The 22,220-nt window shown below is 45.5% G+C and overlaps 1 protein-coding gene across 3 annotated transcripts; it reads right to left on the bottom strand.

The window, feature by feature from the left end:
* Positions 1-626: 626 nt before the first annotated feature.
* Positions 627-22,079, bottom strand: prrc2a (proline-rich coiled-coil 2A). 3 transcript variants are annotated; one of them, XM_015009800.2, is made up of 18 exons: positions 21,932-22,079; positions 21,747-21,826; positions 16,225-16,376; positions 15,144-15,321; positions 14,306-14,402; positions 14,148-14,229; positions 13,521-13,664; positions 13,173-13,414; positions 13,001-13,089; positions 12,767-12,912; positions 11,606-11,708; positions 11,324-11,513; positions 10,879-10,971; positions 9,546-10,107; positions 8,214-8,470; positions 7,818-8,124; positions 6,961-7,183; positions 627-6,060 (listed from the first exon to the last, which is right to left on the bottom strand). In XM_015009800.2, exons 3-18 carry the CDS (start codon positions 16,337-16,339, stop codon positions 3,147-3,149), a joined length of 5,742 nt encoding a protein of 1,913 aa, XP_014865286.2. In that variant the 5' UTR covers positions 16,340-16,376; positions 21,747-21,826; positions 21,932-22,079; the 3' UTR covers positions 627-3,146. The 3 variants fall into 3 exon arrangements, with proteins under 3 accessions (XP_014865286.2, XP_014865285.2, XP_014865287.2); XM_015009799.2 differs by having other exon boundaries at positions 11,594-11,708; XM_015009801.2 differs by lacking the exon at positions 10,879-10,971 and having other exon boundaries at positions 11,594-11,708.
* Between the last annotated feature and the right edge of the window lie 141 nt (positions 22,080-22,220).

The following is a 22,220-nucleotide window of genomic DNA, read 5'->3' on the forward strand; positions in this document are numbered from 1 at the left end:
TGTGCCACAATTAAGAGCTGCTGGACACAAATTTACACCAAAAAAACTATTTTTAAATTGTCTGACTTTATGCTCTCGCTTCAAAAAAACAAAAACAAAAAAACGCAAAACTGTGTTTTGGTCCATTTTTGTCTAGTGTAAATCTCTTTAGTCCACTTGAGACATAATTGACTTAAAAGTAACTTTTCAGCAAGATGGGAGCTTACGTGAATTTTTTAACATTGATGAAAATGTACTGGTAATATGACATTTTCCCCAGTGTAAGTGAAATAAGCTGCCAGTTGAAGCAGCATTTTTTCCATCAGTGTTAAGGAATAATTTATTCAAAATGAGCTCCGATGTTTAGCTGGAAAGTTAACTTATAAGTTTGGTCTTATTTCACATTTACTTTGACATTTGCACTATAAAACAAACCCTTGGCAAGATTTTGTTTTTGCAGTGAGACATCTTATCAAAATCCCCAGGAAGAGGAAATGAGTCACAATTATTTCACTAAATTAAGTTGAGTGATATTTTTAATTTAAACAGATCTACACAGAGATGCTTGTCTGCTGATTTTGTTACCTGAACCCAGACTTCCAGTCTTCATGCGGCGGCAGAGAAAACTTCAATAACGAGACTTGCGATTATTTTCCATTAAATCAAAAGTAGTTTATTTAACTTTTGCCTTCTCTGTATAACTTTATTATAATAAGACACTTCTCTGCTTGTACATTGCTCCCTTGAACTAAAAATTGCAACATTTGTTTGTGGGAATGTAAGTTGGGGTAGACAAAACTTAGATACATACCAATATACATACATGTGTGTATATTACGGCTCCTTTTTTTTTTTTTTTTTTACTAAAAACCATAAATGCTAAAAACAGCTTGAACCACCCGGTGTACCTCGGTATTTCTGGAAACATAATACAATCTTTGAGAGATCTTTCGCTGGGACACACGACTGGTGTTCATCTTTTTAACATGGGTACATACATTAATGTGCACGTCAACGTTGAAGGAGGGATGAGAGACTCTTGGAGCCAGTGTTAAGTGTACAGCTATCAATGTACAAACCAGTAACAGGCAATGCAAGCAGCACCCAGCGGTGTTTTCATGCTAAGAAGAATTCAGAGTGAAAAATTAAAACGTCCAACTTCACCCGCCTGCTGGAGAACCGATGCTTTAAATTACAGGAAAAGTGGCAATTCTCCTCCGCAGAGAGTCTTCATTTGGATGCTGAACATATACACACGGCTGAATGTATACATGTGGATGTATTTAAGAAGATTTATAGCTGTTAAATCACATGTGGAGAGGAGAGGGAGGTGGGGGGGGCAAACGAGGCAGAAAGAGCGCTTGCCGTTCGCTTCAACCCCTCCAGTCGCTGCCCCCGCCCCTCCCGTCCCCGAGTTATTAACACCAGAAAACACACACCGACCCACGCACACGGGCGCGCTCACACACACACACACACACACACACACACACACACACACACAGTTCATCAAATGCCCTACTCACAACATCCCAGAGACAATCTTCAAAATTATTGTCAGTAAACAAACAAGAGCCCCAACTTACAGCAGTGACAGAATGGATGCAAATGAGGAAATCGTTTTAGTTCACTTTGGATGCCGTTATAAGCTGCTTTACGTCTCCTACGGGTGATTAAAAAAAAAAAAAAAAAGACTTTTTACGAGTGTAATCCTACATCACTCCAGGTCACCATTTTGTTGTTGTTGTTGCAAGTAAAGATCCCACGGACCGTGTGAACTGCACATGTTCGGCATTGTCCCGGTTAACGGCCCGCCCCGTCTGCATGTGCGCCGGGCGAGAAACCGCTTTCCTCCCTCAGACGTCGAGTCCTTGAGGAGCGACGGATCTCTGCGTGGCGGCAGTAAGCGGAGAAAAGAGGGGAGGGTTGGTTTAAAACAGTACAACACTGGCTCCGATCTGTGGGCCCGGACAGCAAAACCCGTCCTGTAACATCCCCGAACACGTTACCACGAAACAAAAAAAAAAGAAAAAAAGAAAAGATGAAGCAAAAATACTACAAGGAGTGCTTATTCGAACATATACGATTATCTACTGAAGAATAAACATTTGCATTAAACATCTGGATCGGCGTTTAGATGGAGGATTTTTTTCCCTCTCCTGTCAGAATCGATTGGGGGAAAAAAAAACCCGCACACAAAAACGCCGGTCGCTGAGGAAATAATGGTTGTTAAAATAAAGCCATCATGCTATCAGTCCTCACAGGGAAAACGCATCTGATCAAACTATATTCAGCTGGGGGTTTTTGCAGCCTGTGGGATTTGTGCAGGGAAGGATTATGCTACGATGAGGCCAGAAGAAGAGATCGTACAGAGAAAAATAAAAATAAAGGAGCAACTAATGACTACTGAAATGTCAGAGCAGGTTAACAATTTAGAGCAAAAATAAAATTCACACCGTCTATCTGAACAAGGAACAAAAACACTTATACCAACGACAAATCAACGCAGGTGGAGGTGAGCACCGAGGAGTGACCAGACAATCTTTTCATGGAGGAACTGGGGAGGAGGAGGTGTGAGCGGGGAAATATTTAATCACCTGCTTTACAGAACTGTGTTCATGTGTGGGGCTGAAATCCAACTAAAAATGCAACAAAACCCACCAGAAACCTCAACCTTTCGTGGTCTGAAGTGATTAAAAACGAGTTTTCTGCCTCCAGGAGGGAACCAATGCAGACCTGTGCTACCCGAGTCCCACCCAGGTCAGAGTGGTGGAAACTGAACGCATAAATAGAAAAATTAACCCAATCCAAACATGTTCAGGGTTTCTAAGCAAACATTTTAATTCTGCCATGTTGGTGCTTGTGTAGCTTAGCGATACAGCCACATGCTTCTCAGTGTTTGTTAAAGGGCCGTTAAAAAGAAAACGAAGGGGGTCCATGAACTAAAGGAGAGCAAGACCAAACAAAGAGACAGCGCTACATAAACGGACGGTACGCAGGATGTAAAAGGAAGAGCAGAGGCGAGTATGAATACCATCTCCATAAAACGGCACGATCCACTAATGTGTGAGGGGAGTCAACAGATAAGCCATGAAATAACAATCAGAAGGGGTTAAGATGGAAGGGTGGGTGTGTGGGCTCGTCTAACAAAACATCTTAATACTCCATCACTTCCTATTTTTGGGCGATGGCCAGTTGCCACGTTTCTCCCCGCGGTTGCCACCTCCGTTGGCGGGAGCACTGGAGCCGCCACCGCCGCCCGGGGGGCCGCGAGGGCCTCTGCCTCCGCCTCCTCCGGCGTTGACCCTCCTGTTCTGTCGCTCCATCCCGGGACGCTGGCTGGAGAAGCTTCGTTTATTCGCAGACAGCTCTTTACCGGCCATGTCTCGATCCACCAGGCCGCCGCCGCCGCCTCTACCAGGGTGGTGGTGATGGTGGGAGACGTAGGACTTCCCCCCTCCGGCGTCCCTGTCTCTGAACTCGGTGAAGTCGCTGCTCTCAGAGGCGGTTTCCCACTCCTCGTTGGCCTGGTCTGAGTTCTGGTTGGTGAAGTCCGGAGACTTGGCTCCGTGGTTGTGGTGGTGCTGGGCGTGGGCTGGGGCAGCGTTGCTCTGGTTGTAGAGGTGATGGTGGTGGCTGTTTGCGTTGTTGGGCTGCTGCCCGCCGCTGTTGTTGTTGTTGTTGGTGCTCAGAGCGGAGCCGTGGTTCGGGGCGTTTCCTGCCACGGGGGCGGCCGCCGGAGCTCCGTTGCTGTCCTGAACCGAATTCAGGGAAGGAGACGAAGGTCTGCCGCCGCCGATGACACCGACTCCGCCGTTGATGCGCGCGGCGTTCTCTCGCTCCTTCAGTCTGCGGAAGCGGGGAGGCTTGTCCTGCTGGTGTTGAGAGCGGCCGTGACGGCGTCGCCTCGGGGGTCGGTCGAACCCACCCGGAGGGTGGCCCCGGTTGGCAGGATGCGGGGGGGCGTTCGGGCCTCCTGAGTTCGGGGCGGGATTGGTTGCAGCTTGTTGGATGATCACTCCTCCGTTCTCAGCGGACGCCACAGCAGGAGACGCCGTGGCAGGTAAAGATGGTGGAGGCGGGTTGGCCCCCTGACTCTGACCTCCGTCTACCACCTTGTCCTTCTTTTCTCCTGCACTCCCCCCTCGACCCAGATCTTTGGGTGCAGAGGTCTGAGGTGGACCTTGCGGTTTCCGGCCTGAAGCGGCAGACTTTGATGACCCGGCGTAAGACCCTGAGCCGGGTCCGACCCGGTGGCCCCCAACAGGCCCTCCGACAGTGCCACTGCCCCTGTACATGTTTCCCCCTCCGCCGCCCCCACCCCGGCCCCTCCTGGAGGGAACCCCCCTAGGGGTGAACACGCGAGCCTGAGAAACTCTGGGCGCCACTGAAGAGACGTTCCCCGTGGCTCCGGCGTTCTCCGAACAGTTCTTGGGTTTCTGGTGTTCTTCCTTGTCAGAGTGACCGAGGTCACTGCCCCCACTCTCACTGCCCGTTTCCGAACCTCGCTCCCTCCTCCTCTTGGGGATTTCTTCATACTCTGAGCCCTCGCTGCGGGTCTCGCTGCGGTTCCTCGCTCTCGCCGGGTTATGCTGAGACCGGTCCTGGCCGTGCCGAACACCGGATCCGTCGCCCTTGGCTTCTTGGTGGTGGCCGCCCCCAGCAGAGGAGCGGTAGTCTCTCCCACTCCTCGCTCCCATCCTGCCACGACCGCCGCCAACTGGTCCAGCACTGGCAGTGTACGTACCCCGGTAACCACGGCCACCGCGGTAGAACTCTCCTCCTCGTCCCCGACTGGGTCTGCCCCCTTTCGCAGGCACTCCGCCTCTTTCGAAGGAGCGTTCTCTGTCCCTCCTGGAGGGAAACCCAGAAGACAATGAGTCCACAACCTTGGACCCTCTGCCGGAGCCTCCTCCACCTCCAGAGGACCGTTCTTTCCCTCCACTCCGGGCTTTAGCTGTATGGTTCTGCTCCTCTTTTGTTGCAGGTGAGGCATTCTGGGGCATGGAGGAGGCGTCCTGCTTCAAGGAGGCGGGCTGACCGCCATCTTGCTCTTTCTCCTTGCCTTGTTTGTCTCCTCCATCAACCTCCACTCCTTCCCTCTTTATTTCCTTCAGCAGAGGCTTCTTGATTGGACCAGCCCTCTTGTTGGGGTTGCTGCCTCCTGTCTGGTTGGAGGGTTTGTGGTCTGATGGAGTACTGGAGGGGTCCTCTCCTCTTCCTCCTCCGGCGTTGTTACCCCTCCTGCCGTGGGACGATCCCCCGCTCATGCTGTTGCTTCCAGGCCGCGGGCCCCACTGCGTCTCCGTTTTATGCTCGCGCCCTCCTCTTTGGTTTGGTTTAGAGTGAGGATGCTGCTGAGACTGATTATGGCCGCCATGCTGAGGAGGGTTTTGGTTGGAATGGGGCAGAAACGTGGGGCCTGGTTTGTCTGGTTTCATGTGGCTGTTGCTGCCTCTCTCCCCTACGCCAGCCTCAGCCTCCCTCAGAGGCGCCGGGTGATGCTGGGCCGCCTTCCCATCCTCCCTGGCCGAGGAGGAGGAGGAAGAGGAGCACGAGGATGACAGGGATGGCTGGTGAAGAGGTGGAGAAGAGTCCGTCTTCTTGGCGGGAGCCTCGCCGCCCCTGTCACGACTGCTTTCTGCTTTGTGAGGGTTCAGGGGGAACTGAGGCTGCTGATGGTGGTGGCTGTGGTGGTGGGGAAGATGAGCGCTGCCCTCCACGGCGGGGAGGTCTGCACGGCCGTTACGGTCGTAATGAGGATGTGGGGCTCCCCAGATCTGCACCTGCTGAGGTCCTCGAGAAGGCCCGTCATCTGGGTGGGTGAAGCCGTGGGGCTGGCTGCCCCTTTCGCCCTGCCTCTGCTGCGGGTGGAGAGGCATCCTTGCACCCTGGTCGGGGAAATTGCTGTAGTTGCCCCGCCCTCCGATGTAGTGATGAGGGTGGTGTGTGCCTCCCTGGCTGCCAACTTGCACACCAACGGGAGGAGGAGGAGTTTGACTGGAGGTGCCAGGTGATGAGCTGGGCTGCTGAACTGGTCCCAGTCCACCATCGCGCAGGCGGTGTGGAGGAGTGTCACTTCTACGGAGAGAAGCACAAGTTAGAACAATACAAGTAACTGATGCAGATAATGTTAAGATGCATTCACACCAGCCATGTTTAATCCGCTTTAATCAAACTCTAGTTCGATTGCCCAGGAAATCCAGTTAGTTTGGGGAGGTGTGAACGCACAATCCAACTCTGATGAGGACCAAAGCAGCAAACTCTAGGTGTCGGTTCGGTGCCATTTGAATGCATAAGGAAGCAGGAAGTAGACGCAGTGCATTCTGGGTAAATACAACTAAAACAAATGCACAAGAGGGGGTAATGGAGCTTGGTCTTTTACCAGATAACTACTAAAATCTGACACTTCTCCAGTTTTGTCCAAATTTCATTAAGAAGAATCGGTAGCACTTTATATGAAGGGGTGTGAAAACTGTCATAAACATGACATCTGTTATGAACATGAAGGAGTCTTTATAAATGTTTGTTGTCATGAAGTGTCATTTGGTAAATAATGACACTTTTATTACAAAACTTGCTTTAAAAGTCAATTAAGTGTCAAATGTGCATCTAAAGTGTCATTATTTACTGAATGGCTCTTCATGACAACAATCATGAATATTTATAGAGACTCCTTCATGTTTATGACAGCATCACCCCTTTAAATAACGCGTTACCAAAGAATGCTAGCTTCATGTCTTCTTCTCTGTAATTTTCCTTCAGTGGTTCTTGGTACAGCGCCACCACAGGCGAGGGTGTGAACAGGTTTTTCAAAGGTTTTGGTTTGTTTAACACAGTGCAGTGTAAAAGCAAGAAATGTTGCTATTTTGGTCCTCAATCGAACGGCGTCTACTGGACTTCCAGGTGTGAAAACACACCAAATAAATGAAATAATAAATAACTTAAATTAAAACCAAACGTTCAGAAACGAATGAATACCTGGGCCCTTTCCCCACTTCCTCCTCCTCCAGTGCCTGCTTCTGTCTCAACGGAGACGTCAGGCCGCGGCTGTCCGCTCCTCCAGGGAACACCTCGGGCCCCCAGGCCAGCTTTGGGTCCATAGGGGGGGTCCCACGGTGAGGGTGGCCCGGATGCTGCTGCTGCCTGTCGAAAGGCTCAGAACCAGAGCCGCCTGAATCGGATCGTTCACGGCCAATAAGCCCTGCAACAGTGAAATTATGTTTCACTAAAAACGTAGTTTACAATCAGCATGTTAATTTACAAATGTTGCTTTCATTGTAACAATTAACTGTGATTAATGGATTATTTAAATAGTCAACTAATTTGGTAATCAAATAATTGTTAACTGAGAACTGAGGCCATTTTCTGACGACACCCTGAGAGCAGTAAGTAGTGGCGTAGGTTTAGCTTAACCTGGTTCAGATTCTGTAAAAATGCATAAAAAGTTTCCTATTAAGCACCTTTTGCTATGCAGTAATTATACAAATTATTCTCATGCTGTCCTGATGAAGCCAGGCAGAAAGAGCCGAGCTGAGAATTTTACTTGCTGCAGATGCATCTTTTCTCACACATGATGATCCAGCAGACACTGATTTTAGGCAATAAAATGCTTATTTCATTAAAGAAAAGGAATTAAATTGTTTATTTGCATTTTCTTATGCATTTCTAATAGTTCATGAAATAAGCTTAAGCAGTTACATAAATAATCTGCTGAAAGTGCCAGTTTTTTTGCCCGACTACTCGATTAATAATCAGAATAACTGATTACTAATACAGTCACTAGATGCAGTCCTGGTTTCATTGTTGAGTTTTTCTGTGATCTTGCATCGACTCACCAGACGGGTGCATGCCAGCTGAGTAATATTCCATGGGAGGAGGGCGACCTTGCATCACGCGAGGGTCCATGTAGGGCATCATAATCCAGCGAGGATCAAAATTCATGGGCAGAGGTGGAGGTCGCACCATGCTGCCCGGCTGATAGAGGGGTCCGCCCTGCTTTGGGCCAGGGCCCGGCTGGGGGGTGGAGCCTGGGGACGGGCCCTGAGGCGCCTGGGGCTGGGGGGACAGCTGACTCTGGGAGGCCTGGCTGTGCTGCTGCTGCTGCTGCTGGTGCCACTGCTGCTGCTGCTTCAGAAGCTGCTCCTGCACACAGAACAGCAGATGCATTCGACCCTTCTGGACATCCAGTCTGAGCATCAATTTAAAACGTGCAGCAAAGGGAAAGCCCTGACCTGCTGCTGCCTCTGGAAGCGAGGCGGTAGAGACTTCTGGTACTTGGAGTAACCCTGGCCTGGAGGACCGCCGGCTTGACGGCCCACTCCTACGCCAGAACTCTCCATCTTCACCGGCTCGACGCCTCTTTCACCGCCACTTCCTGCACGGACGTGAGGACTGCCTGCGGCCTCTTCCTTACTCTCCACTGACGGAGGGACATCCAGAGTGGGCTGCTGTGGCTGGGACACAGCTGGCTGGGGACACTGCTGGACATCTGCACACAGGTGGACAACATAGTTAAAGCTTCCCTGGATTAGCACACAGGACTTTGCTAATTCAGGGAGGTTTCAAGAAGTCAAATCTAAGACTTTTTAAAAACCTTATTAATGCCATCATGAATAACATTTAAGACTGAAACAAACTAGAAATGTAGGGAATGGCTGGGGGAACATGCTGCGTTACAAAAACCGAAACTTCTGATGTCTGTCTGCGGCTCCTAGCAGCAGCTCTGCGTTTCTCGCACCACATATGGAGCTTCACAGCTTTAACCACACAATGTGAAGCTTTCTGCACAATGGCAAAGACGAATATCGTCTAGGCAATGAGTGATAAATTTACACTTAATTCATGATAAACACAAAAAAGCTAGCAAGGGTTTGTTAGCAGCTAGTTAGCGGCAGCCTCACTGCCTCAAGTCACAAAACGTAATGAAAAAGTTTGTGACTCAAACTTTTGCCTGACAGACGCTAGAATAAAAAAAGGTACATTAAAACAGTTCTGCCTCAACAAAATTTCAGACGTGTGATTAGTGTATTTATGGTCAACATTCATTTTTAAATTACTTTTAGACATTTTATGGCCTTAAAGCTGTCTTATGGAGCTTTACAAGTTTTTTTTTTATAACTGTTAAAATTATCAACCAATCACAGTGAGGAGGAGGGTTCTAGCGCTGTAAATCAGACACTCACACTCTCCTCCTTTATCTCTGCTACTGTACAGCTACTTCCTGAAAGCTAAGGCTAGTTAGCATGACCACCAATGACAGCAGATAAATGGCTTTCCTGGAACGGTTTCTCCACCATTAGCACATTTAGAAGCACGTACACGAGCATCATTGATCTTCCTCCTGGTTCTTTTTAACCGAGAGTGGTGCGTTTCTTCGGATGGAAACAGCAGCTCAGGGAGGGGATCAATCTTTCCACAGATTCTCCTAACATAATGTCACAACATGGTGACAGTTTTAACTGTATATGTAAGACTCACATATTTTTGGAAGAGTTGCACACTGGCGCTTTAATTTTAGACAAAACTTGTTAACGATGCGTGTGGACCCTGCCTGTGAGGCTGACCTGCAGTGGAGTCATAGCTGCTGTTGCTGCTGGCTCGCCGGCGGTCACTCGCTGCAGAGCCGGACCCGGAAGGGGCTGCCAGCACCGGAGGTTCTTCAGGGTCCACGCAGGGGGAGGCCGGCTGGCTGACATTCGGGGAGGACGCTGAAACCGACGGACTGGGGCTGCCGGCCGTAGCAGCGGTGGCGTTCCCGTCGAGGCTGGGGGTCTTGCTGCCGCCGCCGGCGCCGCTGGCTGCCGGGCCGCTGCCCTGCTGCTGCTGCTGCTTCTCGTCGAGCCTCTTCAGCTTCTCGGCGCAGGCGGCCCGCCGCTCCTCCTCCATTCTGCGTTCCTCCTCCTCGCGCCGGCGACGGGCTCGCTCAACGGCCGCAGAGATCTCAGAGGATGACTGCTGCCGGCGCTGGCGCCAGGTCTCGTCTTCGTCGTCTCCCTGGGAGCCGTGGACCAGCAGGCCGGGCTGAGAGGAAGCGGCTGGACCCGCTGATCCTGGCTGGAGCTGGAGCTGGGCGGCGGCGGCGGGTTTTCCCGGGCCGAGGAGCGAACCCTGGCCGTGCGGCCGGTCCTGCAGTCACAGAAAGGTTTGAATGTGCGACGATGAAGAGTTCAGTCCTGAACATGACTCAGCTGGAATGTGTCATAAAATGTCCAATGAATGAATCTCAAACAGAGACGAAACTAAAGAGCAAAAGAGCGGATTTAAATCTAAAACAGGTGCATCTCATTAAATTACATCAAAGACTTGCTGGAGTGATTTAATTCAAAATTTGAAACTCAAGATTCATCACACACTGATATATTTCAAGCATTTATTTCTGTTAATTTTGATTAAAACCCCAAAGTTCAGTTTCTGTGGTACATAATATGGATAAAAAGGGATTGTTTTGTTACAGGGTACACAGTGTTTTCTGTGTTCCTGCTGCATAAGCTTCAAACGGTCATTGCTAAACAAGCTAGCTTTTCACAGAGCCTTATCCAAAGCATCGTAATGGAAAGTTGAGTGGAAGGAAGAACTCAGATGTCCAAATTACTCTTTTGAGATGAAAGTAAGTTTTGAATTTTGTTTGGAAATCAAGGTCCAAATGAGCAACATTTCTGTGTCAAATATCCATTTTTATTGGCATACATTCAATATTTATTAACTTTAACACAAAGACTTGAAATAGATCACTGTGTGTTTTGAATCTCCTTTCTTGGAATTAAATTACTGAACCTGCTGTGATCTTCTAATTTACTGAGATACATCTGCAAAGATGGCTGAACCATACACTCTGCAGGCGGAGGATGAGGTCATGGCAGGAATGGCTGAACTATGAGGCCCCGTTCAAACGGCTACCTGTCGATAAAAGGAGTAGGGCCCTGGTCCGAGGAGCGGCCCAGGTGGGGGGGAGGGCTGCTCCCGGGGGCCACCCAATCCAGGCCTGCGCCCCTGTATACAGGCAGACACGGTTAGCCATAATCTGCACTGACAGCAGCATGCAAACAGCAGGGAGGTCCAGGTCCAATCACAGGCATCGGACTGGGCTCTGATCGCTTCTCATCGATACAGATCAATAACCAGGGTGGTCGCTGTTTTATTCACTTAAAACATGCTCCTGATTCTTGCTGAAAGCCTAATTATATGATAGTTTTGTCTCATTTCAAATGTACTGGAAACTAAACCAAAAACACCTGGAAAGATTGTGTGTTTTTTTGTTGTCGTTTTGTTTTTCCAGTGTTGTACATTTACAGATTTAGCGGTGCATTGCAGAGTAACCAGTTGCTGCGGTCCGACTTCCCACCTGGTAGCTGGATGGCGCCCCCTGGGTTCCCCAGCCGCTGCTTCCCTCCTCGGCCCATCCTGGCTTGCTGGAGGGGGGCTGTGGGGCGCCGTCAGCGTTCGAGGGGGGCGTGTGGCGACTTTCCCCGCCGCTGTCCGAGGCTCGGGAGTGAGAGTTTGCAGCGGGAGCGTCCTGGGACCGTTGCTGCTCACTGAGGAGGAAAGTCAAGCATACAAACTAAACCGCAGCAAAACCCCGTATGCATCAAACCTCAGGAGCAAATAGACCTACTTGTTCACGTACCGCGAGTCATTCTTGCTCTCCTTTTTGTCTTCGTCTCCCTCTTCATCGGCTTCGTCGTCACTGAACTTCAGCTTGGCGGAGTAATCGATCTCCTCATTCGCCCCTGTTCGGACAGGAAGCAGCTTCAGCGTCGTTTCTGTTCGCAGCGTTCATCGCTCAGACCAATTTGGTTCCCGGCCTCTCTTTTTACCCCGAGTGTTTCTAGCCACATGAACCACTCTGCTTCGATAAGCAAGAAATGTGATATTCACAAGAGCATCAAACTCTTTCACTATCGCTATCCCGTCGGCTCCTTAATTATTTACTGGCATAAATAAAGATGTTCTCCACTGCAATGCTTTAGAAGGGAATTTAATGGGACTGGAGACTAAAATGAAACAGAGCTGCTCCACGTCGTCATGGAGAAATATTCACACTCCTTGAAACTTTTCCACATTTTAACTCAAAACTTCTCTAGGTTCTGTATATACATGCAAAGTGGAAGGAAAGTTATGGATTTTTTACTAAATGTTTTACAACTAAAAATCTGAGAAGTGTGGCATGCATTTCGCTGCAACTTCTCCAGTAAGTCTCTACTAGCCTTCAAATCTAGAGACTGAAAATTGTACATATCTATTTTTAAAACATCTCAATCAGAGTTCCTTGGTCTTGACGAAGCCATTTATTCACTCTTGTTCTTTAACAAACCTCTGAAGCCTCCACTGAACAGCTGGATTTATACTGAGAGTAAATTACACACAGGTGGGCTCGATTTGCAAATTAGTTGCTGTGGAAAGCAACTGGTAGGTTTCAGAGTAAATAGTAAACAATCTATCCAGCTCTTAGTGAGGCTCTGTCATATAAAGTCCCAGTAAAAACACTGAAATTTGTGGATTTATCTCCACAAAATGTAGAGAAGCTCCAACGGTAAAACACTTTTGCGAGGCAGAAAGAACAGATTTTCCATGTTGAACACGTTTCTACAACCCATAATATAATAAAACAGGTCAAATACAGCCATGATGCATTTCAGTTAATCAAATTTCACTGACTCTTGTTTCTTAAACATTTATAAGACAGAAGCACCAATTCTGGAGAAAACATAAAAACCTTGGCACCATTTTATTCCGACATTTATTTGATTTGTATCAGAGCTGCAACAGAACCCGTTTCTTTCCGTACCTGCCCAGCCGTCGTCTCCGTCGTGATCCAGCTCATCCAGCTCCTTCAGGTCGTCCTGCTTCAAGATGGAGGGGCGTTTCACCACTTCCCCTGAATCCCGAGGGCCGCCCTGGGCCCTGCCGTCAGGCCCCTGTCCACGAGAGAACCTGGAAGAAGAGATACAGAAAAAAACACCATCAAAACACCGGAATAGCTGGTTCCAACAGGTTAAACAGAAAGTATGTGGATACACACCTTGGAGGTGGCCCCTCCCCAGGTGGCGGGTACCTGTAGGGCCCCTGAGGCCCATAGGGGCCCGGGAACGGGAGATAGGGGGGATACATCTACAAACAACCAAACATTAAAAACCCTGGTTAAACTCTTTTTGTTTTTTGATAAGATGGCGGTAGTAAAAGAGAAAACGTACGAAGGGTGGCATGATCCCTCGATATGGAGGAAACCCGGGCCCCACGGGGGGCTGGGGCAGGGGCAAGGCGGGGCTGCCTGCAGGGGGATTCCTAGGTGGCCCTTGGATCTGGGGGTTTGGATGGGGGACCCCAGCTGCCCCATCCATCACCAGCGCTCCACCTGTGCCCCCCTCCGCTGCCCCCTCCCCAGGCAGGGTGGGCGCCAAGGCTCGGCCCCCACCGTCCCGCCAACTTGTAACGTCTGACAACAACGACAAAAGCAGAAGCACAAAGCGTCGGTTAGGCGCGGGAGAACCCCGGCACGGCGGCAGGACTGAGGCGGGCTGGGCGGTGCGGTGAGCGCTCACTCTGGGGGCGGAGGCTTGGTCCGGGCCCATACCACTGATCTGCAGTGGCCGGTTCTCTGCCAGCTTTGTCCTGGTCGCCAGCCGACTGCAGGGTGGGAAATTCCTCGCGAGAGAACGGCGACGGTAGGTTTGATCCCTTTCCACCTGCAAACCGGGCGAGGAAGGACACTTAGGCCTGTCGCCGCTGGACCACATGTTGCTCCAGAAGTTATTGTGATAATCGATTATATGGTTTTGAGACCATTTTCATAACGGCAACGTAACAGTAACGGCATAAAAATACGACGACACATTGTGAAAGATCAATACACTTTAAATTCTAACATTTAACACAGAAACTGGAAGACATTTTAAATATCTAAAATAAATAAAACATGAATTATGAAGTCTCTGTAAACAAAACGGCTAGTTGAGCCCAAAGCACCAAACTGGAGGCTTTTATCATCCAGGTTTTGGTAAAGAGAACGAAAAGAGAAAAATGATAAATCATACAAATGGAAATCATTGAGTTTGTTTTCATCCGTCATGTGATTAATTGATTTATTGCTTATTGTGACAGAGATAAGGACACTTGGTGGCAACAAAGAGATCGTGGGGGAAACAGGAAACGGTAAAATCTGGACTCACCATCCCCTTGTGTTCCATGTGTAACGCTGGCCTGTGCCCACGACCTTGCCCCTGCGGCCTGTGTTGAAGGTGGGGCCAGAGCCTGAGGAGAGCACAAACACACAAACATCAGACTCGTGTGTTTGTGTTTTGTATTTGCAGCAGGATGTGCGTCTCACCTCTGAAACTGGTGGGGTTCTCGGGCGGGTCGGTGCAGCTATCTGTGAAGCCACAGGCTGCTGCGACTCCGGCTGCGGTGCTGACAATGCATCGGTACTGTCGACAAAAAAAACGAGTCACGTGTGGGCCTGACGAGTCCCAGACAACCAACAAGTTTTTTTAGAGAAAACGTGGAAAAGTAGAAGATCTTACACACATTGTCCTGATATCCAAACTCACTGAAGGGACATTAAGGCGGAGGTGGAGAACAATTTGGAGATTGAGGAACAAATTCTCCGTTTTACTTATTGGAGACTGTGTTAAATCATATAATTAAGATGAATTACACATATTTTATTGAAAAAAACCTGGTCTTAGTGAAGTGGAAAGATCTGAAACCCCCAATAACAACTGAATGGAAACAGAGAATCCGTTCTGTGCTTCCATTATGCAGATCTGTAAAAAACTAAGAGCCCACTGCACTGAATCCCATTAAAACCTCCTGGTTCCTCCACCAAATGTTGATTTCTGAGTTAAAGCATTAGTTTTGTTGTTTCTATGCGAATATGAACTTGTTTTCTTTGCATTATTTGACGTCTGATGTCATATGAGGAATTGAGTTACTATAATACTTAGAAAATTATGTCCTGAAAATTTATTAAGAATCTTATTGCTTCAAAGTTGTGTTGTGCTTTTTTTCTTATTAATTTCAATTTATTTTTCTCTTGATGCATTTTCTTGTTTTCACAATTCCAGGTTGTGTATTCCGTGAACATGGGGAATTGTCAATGTTCAATTATATACAAACTTGAAATAAAAAGTAAAAAAATAAACCACGGACAAACATTCCCGCTTTACCTCTTTGGGTCTGCTGGTTCCTGTTTGCTTGCCCATCCTGTGCCGTCTTTGGGAACGAGCGAGACGTTGGGGTCGTTGCCTTTGTTCTCCGCCTTCAGACTGGGCAGGTTGGCAGGTGGTGGCATGCGCCGCGCGGAGGCAACTTTACCAAGAGACTGCAGGCCATGGCGGGGGGGAACTGGCGGGGGGACAGAGGGCCGTGAGCACAGACGGACCACTGAAACGTGACGCCCGCCGTATCTACTCGGCGTACGGACTGGGCGAATGACAGGGATCGAGTTTGCTGCCGGCTCTGTTGAATATGCAACTCGGGCGAGGAAGAACTAAGGTTACAGGCTGGGCGGCATGTAGAGTAACAATTCTTAGACATGAGTTTCTAAATTCAGACACAACAACGACACACAAGCGACGTGCGTCCCTGGAAGTCTAATGGGGAACCCCTGAATAAAATATAACCTGGGAGATGAGAACATTTCTATCAGTCTAGGCTTGTTATAATTTACAACACAACCTTCTCGTATTTTGTAAGGCTGCACCGACTGCAGTTTTCTGGCTAATCGCAGATTACCAAGCTGTAAAAAGCCTGACCTGCCGATTCCAACTTTGGCCGATATTTTTTTTTTGTTTTGTCTGAAATGTTGCAAAACAGAGCAACAGTGGGGTGAATATTGCTAACTGCAAACATTCAGACCCGACCTGTCAGTCAAACCTCTCTCACTGTACAGCAGAAGAGGACAGTGGTCGATTTTTAAACCTCTGCTGAGGTGGATAAGATCGGTTTCACATCCAACTATCGGCCAATCATCAATCTCCCAAAATTAAGGAAATCAGAAGGTCGGTGCATCGGTGCACCCCTAGTATTTTGAGGTGCAACTATTGCTGCAAAACAAAGACAGTAAGTTCAAAGACGGGTAAAAGATCAATGAGAGACTGAACAAAGCTGTGCGTCAAGGTTGCAGCAGAAACCAAGACAGACCTGGAGCATGAATGAGCAGGTCTGTCTGTGGAGAACTAAAAATGGATCCTTCAAAAAAGATTTCTCATTGATGTGTAAGCAACGCGACACGGAGCAAATACTCACCAACAGGCTTTTGTGTTTCAAGGCTCTTTCCTTTGTATGTATCAAACAAGTTGAGAGACGCATACTTGGTTTTGCCTTCCTTCCCCTTTGCAGTTTGCCCAGAGCGCTCTGACATTGCGCTGTCCGCTCATTGAGTATGGTGAGCCCTGAGACTGGGGGACAAGGAGGGAGAGACGGTGAGCGACCCGACACCAGGGATGCTCAGGAACAACAGAGAGAGAAAGTCTGAAAACGACAGGAAACCTCTGAGAAGTCAGAGCATAAAATGTGATGGTCTGTTTGAGGTTTACTGGCTTTATAAATGCATCACACTAAAGAAAGATTCATCTATTCATCCAGTGGAATAAATCCAGTTTTATCTCTGTGGGGGTTTTTTTCCTCACTTGCACGTGTAAAACATTCCAACATTTTTCAATGTAATTTAGTTTTTGCATAACAATAACAGCCTAAATGGTGAAATGGGAGAATGTGCTTTACAGTCTAAACCAGGTGATCATTTTGGCAAAATAGCAAAGGACTAACTTTTCTGTCACATTTTTTATTTTACTGTTTTTAAATAATACTTAACAGTAAATCACACTTCATCTTTACAAATGAAAATATTTAGATTATCTTAACAACACAATAAATAACCGTGTTCAATAATGATGCGCAGGTATTTTTAGTAAAAAAAACAGAAACTATGAAGACTAATAAATTAAAATATATAAAGGTACACCTATTTAACCATAATCTAAGGTGGAAAATATAATTTTTGAACAAATAAAATTATTTATTTACGGTTGTATTCTATAGATTTGCTCCACCGATTTTTTTTTTTTTGAAAATTAAAACCCTTTAAGGAGGTATTTAACAGGGAAGGGCGATATGCACCTAGCATTTCAATCACAATATTTTGGGTTGTTTATTGTGATAATGATAAAAAATACACATTTAAAAGTTATCTGCAGTGTTTTTAGGTAACTGTGTGATTGTGACTGTTTTACAATAAAAACATTTTTAAACATAAAGTGTGATTTTTATCACACAATAACTGCATTTACTCCTATTTTCATTTTTTATACATTTAATAATGCTCTCATGAAAACAACAAAGGAGAAAACAGCAAAAAAATAATAGTCTGAATTTATTTAAGGATAAACAATACACTAATTGCCCATCACCAATATTAAACATATTTTCATTAAGGCAATTTTCTACATCTAATTTTTTGTTCTATAAATTACGTAATACAGTGATGTAAGAAATGAATGTTGTAAATTTGAAACTGAACCCATCTCCAGTGTTTTTCCTGCTGTATGATTCCTGAGCATCAATCCTAATTACCAACATTTAAGTGGATTTCACTCACAACACATTAACATTTTAAAACAACATGTTAAAAAGGCAGACATTACTGCATCACTGGGAACATATTTTCATTTTAAGCCCGATAAAAAGGGAGCGTTCATCAAATCTGCAGCAAATCGTGCTGGTCAAGTTGGTGAAGCCGTTAACAATGGCTTTTTTATATATATATATATAAATATATCTGCAGTCAATTAAACTAAACTGCACGACCCTTTGATCACAGCACAAATATTTCACATCATCATCATAACGGCACTAAATGCCTGCGGGTCGGCTTCAGCACTGTGGTAGAACGGGCTTAATGCAGCGCCGTGTTCATTATTGGTAACGGTCTGAAGAGGCCGAAACGCAGGATCAAGGTTACTATGGCAACATGTTGCAAGTTATTCCCTCCCCGCTTGCCTGGAGACGGGTTCGTGGCAGCCAGCAGGCCTTCAGATTAAACTCCGTTTGATGAGCATCATCAATAAAAAACACCCAGTGTGGACATCTGCTGCTCTAACCTTGTCCAACTGCCTTAGACATCGATGCTGAACAGCGTCCATTACGCTCTAATTGGGTCTTCACCACTTATTCTGAAAGGTGTCAAATAATTCTAGCCTGTACTGATTGTCCATGATGAAAACCATCGCTTTAAAGCCAAATAGAGCCAAAAGTAGGAGCTGTAATACTTTATTATAATGAATGACATGAGTAATAAAAACTAAAACAAAACAGAAAACTCTTCCGATATGAAATGTGGCTTCAGAAACACCAAAGACTTCACATAAAGCAACTTAAATAATGACTAAAAGATTTATTACAAAAAAAATAAATCATGTGATATTCATACCCCTGACAAAAGTCTTTTTTTTAAACCCTACCACTTTATTTCAGTTAGGAAGTCACACAAGCACCTATAAAAATACTTATTTTAACGTACCAATTAAAATAACACAGTACAGCATACTGAAAATAATCAGTGGGAAACACTTTGTTGGCATTACAGAGTCCAAATCAATCAAGCTTTTAGCATATTTTAAGATTATTATGTAAAGATTACTGCCAGCCATACAAAAAAAAAAAAAAACACACAAAAAAAACGTGTTGGCAAAATTAAAATATTATTGTAAGAATGTTGGGTAAAACTGTTCCCAATGCTGGGACGAAAACAAAACCAAGAGTTTTCAGCACATACAAAGTTATGCTACTGAGTGGAGCCTGAGATGATGGACCACAAGTCTGTCACTAACCGACCCAGCATGTTGGGTTAAAAAAAAGAAAGAAAAAGAAAAAGGTTCTGAAAACAAATAAAAAAAAAAAAACATTTGAATGTTTAATAACTACATTAGTTATTATTTAAATGTTTTCTACCTAAAGACACATCTAGTGTGAGGAGTGAACTATCAAAGAGCAAAAGTAAACAAGTTTCCTATACTGACATTCAGCTGCTATAGATCTCCCTTCACAAAGTTCATATTTGACATAAGAAACAAACCTAAACTCTGCAACCAAACCGCAGCTCAGGTACCAGTGTATGTGATTTCACCAGAAGTGAACTTACACTGACGGTTTGTAAAACTATTACAAAGTAATCTGGCATAATGCATGACAGATACAATCCCCTCCTAATATGTGAAATAGTTAACTCAAACAGCAAAGATTGCATCTTTTTTGGTATGCCAAACAAAATCAGTAAAATATTTTAAAATCTAATAAAAATCTAATTAAAATATTTTTAAAATCTATAACCCACATCGATCAACAAACCAACAAACGGGAAGAAATGTTGACCATTTTAATCGACAGGTACTGCTGGAGCAGCACATCAAGGAGCAATTTATCCGTTTTTACTAGTTTAATATAATGACCGATAGCAAAATATTATATGAAATAAAATCAGGACTAATAACAGCATGTGGAGCACACTGATGTGATAACATGTGCTACATTTATTAGAGTTAAATTACTTAATCTCCATCCTTTTATGAAGCTAAAAGACGAGATAAAACTGATGAGTCAGAGGAAGAGTGTAGAAAAGAAATACACAGATTCTGCCCTGTAGACAATATTATGACCTCCCCATTTCGGCTGGCCACCTACATATTAATTCTTCATAAATATGAATGCTTAATGTCAGGGGAATAAGACATAGTAATGATATTGTTGTACGTAGAAAGCGATTATACCACATTTTCTCAGCCCCTCTCCTCCATGATCATAATTATGCCCACCGTTTCTGGTCACAAAGAACCTACACAAGGTGAAACCACTGAAGACACCGAAGGTTCATCAACAATATAGCATCCAATTGTGATACTGCCCACACTGAGCTCACAGTGACGACAGTGACTGAATATACTGTGTGGCTCTTTTCACAATCTAATAACTGCACATCGCCCACCTCTACCTGAGACCAGGAGCCTAAGCAAATGACCCACAGCTGCCCTGACCTACTAACTGAAAATCGCTTTTTAAGGCCTATAACCAATAAAAAGTAATCTGTGTAACTTTAATTTTAACTCAACAATTAAATGCACCAGACACTGATTATGAAGCAGGGTTTCCCCCAGAAAACCTGCTAAGCCTGGTGGTCAGTTATTCATCCAGTGGGCCGACGTGTTTTTAAGTTAAAAAATGTTTAAAGCCCACAGGAAATTTGAAAATATCAATGGATAATTATGTGTTATTGGAACACCGACTATAAAGTCTTTAAAAAAATGCAAGCATTAAAAAAAAAAAACGACAACAAAAAATAATGCTTAGCTTGGTGGGGGCACAAATAAAGCCTGGTGGCCCGCCAGACTTATAACACGTTTTCTGAAAAGAAAAACATTTACGGTACAGTTTGTGATAAAAAAAAGGGTAAGTAGTTTTTAATCCAAAGCAAAATAAAATCACTACAAGATCAATTTAATTTATTTGTCAAATATATCCCTAACATTTGTCTGACTTTGCAACCACAGAACATTATGTTTGTCAATGTGCTTAATTTTCAATTCTGATGCATTTAACAATCAAGCACAAAGAAATCAGAGCTGATCAAAGGAAAACTGAATATCTGATTTGACTGATGCATTACCATCTGTCTGATACAAGGCAAACAAATATAGATTCACATCCAAACTGATGGTTTTACATTGTGATCATAGAACAGCAGCACTCCGGCGTGCCTCAATAGCCAGATGAGATTAGAAAATTAGGTCGTGGGATGGCTGGTGAACTACGTGTTGTACGGGGATTAACAGGGGACCAAACGTACAAAGAGGGCCTGCTAAGCTCCAGTCAACCATGGGTGGCAATGATCTTTGAGGAGAGAGAGAAAAATCAGTCCACAGCTACAAAACGTCCACCTGCAGCCCTGCACCGAAGTATGATGGTGAAAAACAACCGTATCTTGTAGCTAATTATGGCTAGCTGCCTTTACACACAGGCCCTCTCTGTTCTCTTTGGGGAGGAGGGGAGCTGCGTTGTTTCATAACACACTTTCAACACCTACAGCAGCTCCGAGACGTCCACTACTCCCCAAAAACGAACCGCTCGATTCCAGCACACGCTCAAATTACACCCGGACGCGTTCACGACGCTCATTCACAGATGGCAACAGAGATGAAGCAGAACAAACGATTTTATTAGCGGACAAAACAAAATGGCGGAGGAGAACGGCCTAGAGCCGTTAACGTAGGACGGTTAAAAACTACCACTGTAAACACAACCCACCAGCTGAAATCATTAAAAAACACAAGCAACGTAGGGATATAAAGCTACTTATTTTATAAATAAGTGATACAACATGTTAATTCAAGTGATAGCAGCGTATGCTAAAGCAGCAGGGTAGGCTAGCCGAAGCTACGAGTAGCATCAAACCAAGCTATCGTTTATCCGGTAACATCTGCTGCGTAGTTTTTGATCCTTAACACCCAATCACACCAGAAACAACTTAAACATCTCATATGTAGCATAAAACAAGCAAAGCATTCCCCAGTTGAACAGCCAACGCGTCCATTTAAAATCAAACTCCCAAGCTATGCTACATGACCGTTGGCTAACAACAACAATAAAGACATAAAAATATCACAGCTTCTCCACAGAACGTCGCTTTAGCTAACCATCAGGGGTAACAAGGACATACTCGGGTTCAGTTTAGTGTAACCGAAGAGTTAATAGCGAGTTGGAAATGTCCATCCACTGACCTGGTCTTGTCCCGACTTGTCTCGAGGTTGTATCGCAGAATAAGCTTAGCTTCGCTGCTACGGTGTAGCTTTCTAACCTCCTGCAAAGACACGCAGACACACGGAAAGAAAACGTCTTTGCAACAACTGCCTCCAACTTTGATTAGATCGATACTGTACAAGATAACAGGAGGTATTCGGCTTACTTTCTTGTTCCTTTTCCCCCCCTAAAAAAATAAACGAAAACGGGAAAAGAAAATTGTTGATTCTGGACTCAATCCGTCACCTAAAGAGCCGTCAACGGCTACTGGGTGAATTTCGTGCGATGGGAGCCGTTTGGGACCTCAACAGAAACGACAAATGTGACAATTATTAATATTATTTGAAAAATAAAATTTGGGAGGGAAAAGTACTTCATTCAAGAAGAGTCTATATATTTAGAAACAATACTAAAAGCTGTTATTTTATCCCGTCTTGTTTGATTCCATCAAGTGG

This window comes from Poecilia mexicana, unplaced genomic scaffold (genome assembly GCF_051168715.1).
Source record: "Poecilia mexicana isolate PSO_F unplaced genomic scaffold, ASM5116871v1 scaffold_11, whole genome shotgun sequence".
NCBI classification, from domain to species: Eukaryota; Metazoa; Chordata; class Actinopteri; order Cyprinodontiformes; family Poeciliidae; genus Poecilia; species Poecilia mexicana.